Source organism: Aedes albopictus, chromosome 2 (assembly GCF_035046485.1).
Source record: "Aedes albopictus strain Foshan chromosome 2, AalbF5, whole genome shotgun sequence".
In the NCBI taxonomy this organism is placed as follows: Eukaryota; Metazoa; Arthropoda; class Insecta; order Diptera; family Culicidae; genus Aedes; species Aedes albopictus.
The window spans coordinates 95,708,419-95,714,017 of NC_085137.1; the positions used below are offsets into that span (position 1 = coordinate 95,708,419).

General features: G+C 39.1%; 1 protein-coding gene across 1 annotated transcript in view; it reads left to right on the forward strand.

The window, feature by feature from the left end:
- LOC109402120 (uncharacterized) overlaps positions 1 to 2,524 on the forward strand; it is a gene marked incomplete in the record, with an annotated part of 28,921 nt that extends 26,397 nt beyond the window's left edge. Inside the window, 7 exon segments of the mRNA XM_062850076.1 lie at positions 1 to 29; positions 104 to 287; positions 347 to 498; positions 562 to 668; positions 726 to 1,000; positions 1,067 to 1,996; positions 2,057 to 2,524. Of these exon segments, the coding sequence (XP_062706060.1) occupies positions 1 to 29; positions 104 to 287; positions 347 to 498; positions 562 to 668; positions 726 to 1,000; positions 1,067 to 1,996; positions 2,057 to 2,376 (1,997 nt within the window).
- Between the last annotated feature and the right edge of the window lie 3,075 nt (positions 2,525 to 5,599).

Genomic DNA, 5,599 nt, shown 5'->3' on the forward strand with positions numbered 1-5,599 from the left:
CCGGAGATGAAAAGATGGACACTTGTCCGGTGGGTTGTTTGGAATTTGAAAAGAGGGGAATGATCAAATTTTATCGACTTGTTATTATATTGTTTATTGACAGGGTGATTCCGGAGGGCCACTTCAAGCCCGACTACTCCACAATGGTAAAATGACTCCGTTTTTGGTGGGCGTAACGTCCTTTGGGTCAGCATGTGGAAACGCCAACCCCGGTGTATATACGCGAGTGTCATCCTTTTTTAAGTGGATCGAGGAGACAATCGACAGAGAGGAACAATTTACTACCCGTAACTTACTCTAAATATACCGTGAATGTAAGAAAAACTAAAGGCTTACTTTTTTCCAGATTTCAGTATGGATCCCATCTATTGTGCGCTGCGATACGTTCATTTAAGGGAGTATGAAGATGATCTAATTACGGATAGATCTGAAGGTTTCATATCAGTGGATTCTACCAAGGCACACATGACATTCAATCATGATGAACTTAATCACGTGGTAAGCTTACAGGAGGGCCATAGTGAAGAGTTAGTTTAAAACATTCAAATAATCAATCTACAGGTAAAAATTGATTGGAAAAATCGATATGTTCGAAGGAACAACTGTAGCGGTACGTTGATCGCAGACGACACAGTACTAACGTTGGCCGAATGTACATCTCATACCGGGTATAACAGCGCAAGTAACTCTCTATTACATACCTTCTAAATACAAGGTATTATTAGAATTGCAGCAACTCACATCAATCTAGGAGGACCTCTTACACCTGCTACGATAGATATCGTTGAAACCATTATTCATCCTGGATATCGTGAAAACTCGTTGTACAACAACATTGCTGTATTGAAGTTGAAAAATCGAGTTAAATTCAACGTAAATCGTACACCCGTTTGCATTTGGAACTCACATAGCATTCCGGATCCTCAACTTCAGGTGGCGGGTATAGGCCGTATAGACATTAATGATCTGAACACAGGAGTACCGTTCGACTTTGTCTATTGTCAGTCACCAAAGCAACACGTTATTCCAAATGCAGACCTCTATTGATTTTTTTTTTGTATTTTAGCTCCTATGGACACTTTCCTTCTTCCTCGGGCAAGCGTGAACACCGACCAAAATTGTACGATCCCGAGAGAGTTCCGGTCACGTCTCCCCAATGGCTTGGCCAATGAACATCTCTGCGTAGGTAATCCAATGTTCTTGGTTCCCGGCTCGTGCCGCTTAGTGTACGGAGCACCGATGCAGCTTCCGATGTACCGTACAGATCGCTATTTCACATACGCGTACGGTTTGAACTCTTTCGGACGAGACTGTGGGTTTGGAGAAGCTGCCGTATCCACAAGGATACATTCCCATATGGAGTGGCTTAAAACGGTCCTTCTTCCGAATTTCCGCACTGCCAACGCAGTGCAATTTGTTAACCCCGATTGGAAAGAAGGCGAAGCTTGCAATTATGACGATGATACACCCGCAGTTTGCACTGAGTACACGAAGTGTCCCAAAGTATGGGACGATTTCAAAGCGAAGCGGATAGTGCATTTCTGTACTTCATTGAACATAGTGTGCTGTCCAGAACGATTTGTTCAGAAAGATCGCCAGCAGAGTGATGAACTGGATACCTGTAGCGAACAGTACGCAAGACAGCACGAAAGATACTTCAAAATTATACAAACACCATCTGCACCACACATTGTTACCCTGACCGGAACATCATCTACCGATCGTTGCATGGGATCTCTCATTACAAAGAGTATCGTTGTCACTGCTGCTAGCTGTGCAGCTTCGTTGAATAACCCCAGACAGGCTGTAATGGCGAATGGTATTATTGTTCCGATCCGACAAACTGTAGTTCATCCAGACTACGATCGCATGCGAGCGACAAATGACATAGCTTTGATACGGCTGCAACGATCGATTGTGCCTTCAGCAGAAGTTTTCCCGGCTTGTGTTTGGACGAACCTAACACATACTCCACTGCATTTGAGACTTTATCGAGGTAAGAATAATTTGATTGTATATCTTTTTTTTTTTTCAAAACGTCCCCATCTTTCACTAGAAACCCCACCTAACGATAACGGACCCCCACAAATGGTCACCATGTACAATACCGACTGCCAGCGGGACTACAAGCGGAAGCTGACTGCCGATCAGTTATGCGCTGACCAAGTCGTTCCCGAAACCAACAGTTGCTATCGTAATGGTGACCAGCTAGTTTGGCCTCAACCGGACGATGGAGAAAGTGATCCAACGGAAGATACCACCGCAACACCGCATATCGTTGGCTTCTACAGCTACGGTGAACAATGTTCCGAAAGCAATCCGGGAGTCTTTACCAGAATTTCGTCGTACGTGGAATGGATACGGGAGAATATTTGAGGGAAGCACACTATCAATGATGTCGAAGTCGATGTGAATGCTATTATGTTAAATCTCACCTTTTCCCAGACATTCATGATTTATTTTGTAAGACTTACGTTCGAAATACATCTTAGTTATGTCTGACCTAAACACTTGCTTGTAGGTTTCGTTTAGTTTGTTCAACACTAGAGGTTCCAACCCAGGATATCCCGGGACAAAAAATCCCGGGATCTTGAAAAATTCGGGATTTCCCGAATCCCGGGATAACATTTTTCACCGTCCCGAACATCCCGGGATTCCCGGGACGCACATTTTTTTACAAATTTTACAAACATATTTTTCGCTTTTATTTGAATTTGAAGAATCTTTGAAACGTATTCGAAGAGTCGTGATTTTTTTTTTCAAAACCGCCTTCAACAAAAAATCACGAAAATGTTACATAAACCATTTCAACTAAGTGTGGACATCAAAACTCGTTGAAACTTGACTCACTAAGGGGCGTTTGGCCAATCTAGCTGGCCATAAGTCATTTTTCAAAGTCGCTCGTATTGTGAAAATGTGTACTGAATATGACACATGAATAGTTGTGGAATAATGCCCTATACTCGAATATCCATCCAACAAACCTATACAAAGTCTGCTTTAGGTCAAAGCTAAGGTTGAGGAATTTTACAATTTTTGAGTAAAGTTTGCCTCTGGATGTTTGAATATGTTTTCAGTTTTTTAACCGCACAGTCAGTTTCAATAGACAAAATATACCACAATTGTTGCAACGAGGTGATAAAACCATTCATGTTTTCAAAATTTGTATAGTTTCTTACTTTGGGGCTCCCTCATGTGAAAACTAGCAAAGAAACATCTGCAGTTTTTGATTGCTGGCGATTGCTGGGTCGAGACTTCCTATAACACAAGCACTTACATCCTTTTTGAGCCTAATAGAAAATCCAGCTGCGTAAAAGTGCGTACTTTTAAGTAATCAACGTTTTTCTGAATGAAAGCTATTGAAGAAATTGTAATTTCAGGGTCATTGCATACTTTAAGGCGTATTACAGTCTTTGGGGATAGCCATCTGATTTTTCAAATTTAGTTCTATTTCATCAGAACCCATTCAGTTAAGTGTTTGAAGGGCATATTTTGATTCTATTTTGTTTGATTTACCAAAAATAAATGTCATTTAATTGAAAAGTTGTTTAAAATGGGATTGTAGAACAGGTTGAAACTGTTAACAAAGGAAAACACATCTACGAATTTAACTTTTGGCTTTAAAACTCTTAGTTAACTTCTTTTCCATCGAAATAATTTTGAGATGAAGTTCTTTACTTATTATTTTTGATCCTCGTATACATTTTGCTGAACTGATCGTTGAAATGATAGTTATTACGTAAAGTATGCAATGCTTCACGAGTTATCAAAGTAATCGTAATATAAGGTGACATTGATCATACCTATCAACTTTTACCAACGACCATTGCATAAAAGTGAAAGTTACACGTTTCATATTATTAAAACAAGTATTGGTTTACTCAGTACATATTGAACTAATGCAAAAATCTATCAATATTTTTTTGTGTTTTTAAATGAGAAATGTCTTCAATAAACAATGTTCGTTTATGTAAAAAATACCCTGACAAGTAAAATGCAGCTTCCCTAAATTCGAATTTGTTGTCAAAATGCTTACATGTGATGTACTTTTGGAGTTATTTGATAAATAAATTTCTCTAACCCGTGGTTTACGCCTAAAGGTAGGCAATTTCATGAAAAAGTGAAAGACTTCCTTTAATATATCAATTATTTAATTGAAAAGGGCATTTGTAACTGTGTGAATCATGCAAATTGCATTCAAATGTCGTTTATGTAGTGTTTCAATGCTAATTGCGAATTAGATATGTGAAAATAATATTGGCCAGCTAGATTGGCCAAACGCCCCTTAGTGCGACTGAAACAATGCTGGAGCACTTCATTTACGGTTTTGATAGCATCAAAGAGATTTTTTTCGAAATAGGCCTTTCTAGACTTATGTTGGACGTGGACAATAATTTTGAAGCTGCAAAAAATCATCAGGAAGCTCTTCAGCAAATCAGACTCGCTTCGGAAGCATTGGGAAAACGAGATACTATATTATTGTCTACGGAAGGCAGCTTCAGTTTCTTCTATTCGAAGCTTACAAAAAGTTAAAAGAAAAGAATCAACAATCGGCGCCAAAAGGAAATAATAACAGCGCTAAAGTTCCTTCAAGGTCTTCCATCGTCAACGCAAGTGCCAGCAGAACTGGAAAGCTCATCAAAAACGCAAATGAAGTTCATCAAGAAACTGGGAGTTCGATTGTTGCGAGACTGCCAAAGACAGACCGATAATGATGCTGCCGAGTTGAATGCTGGATTGTCTTGTATGCATAACACCATCGAGCATGCGCGAAGAACTGGAATCGGCTATAAAGTAATATGGCAACCCGTCTTAGACTGATTCGGAAATGATTGAATTTTCGAAAATAATTGCGAAAGAGTTGTCACTTTTTGAGCTACATGGTAAGTTGACCCCGAATCTTAAAATCGGACTCCAGATATATCCGTTCTAAAAAGCGACCCTCACTGTTCGATGAAATCATCAAAAACATTTGCTTCTTGAAGTCGTATTTTCAGAGAACGAATTTAAATTGATAAGACCAGTTACTTGATGTGAACCATTTATTTATTTGATATGATGAATAGCAGCAGCTAGTCGAACTGATCTTCATTACCGTTCAATTTTCACTTCACCAGATGCACTTGTTGAACCAACCTTCAATTCACACCCCACAAAAGCTCTGTAGCACTTCAAAGTTGGATTTTACTGCTGCAGAATGCAGCAAAAGCTGTTCAATTATTCAAATAAATCATTTTTTCCTCGTCGAAAAAATGTAAACAACAAGCTTTCATCGTCTAGGGAGGATACAAGCAAAAGTGTGCGTGGGTTTTTTGTATACGAAACATTGTATTTTACAATCACAGAGAATGATTTCCGCGTTGCACTGTGTTGGTGGGCAAAAATATCAATTGAAATGTTTTGGTCGTTATTCTCAAGCTACATCCACCTTATTTTAAAAGCTTTCCGTTCAATCACACTTTGAAAACATGATTTGATTTGCGTTGCAAAGAATTAGATCGACTTTTTTGAATAAACAAATCAAATCATAGTTTTTGACCATCCTATGTATCATAATGTCACGTAGAAAGTGTGCCCGAAATTAAATTCATGTTTCGCC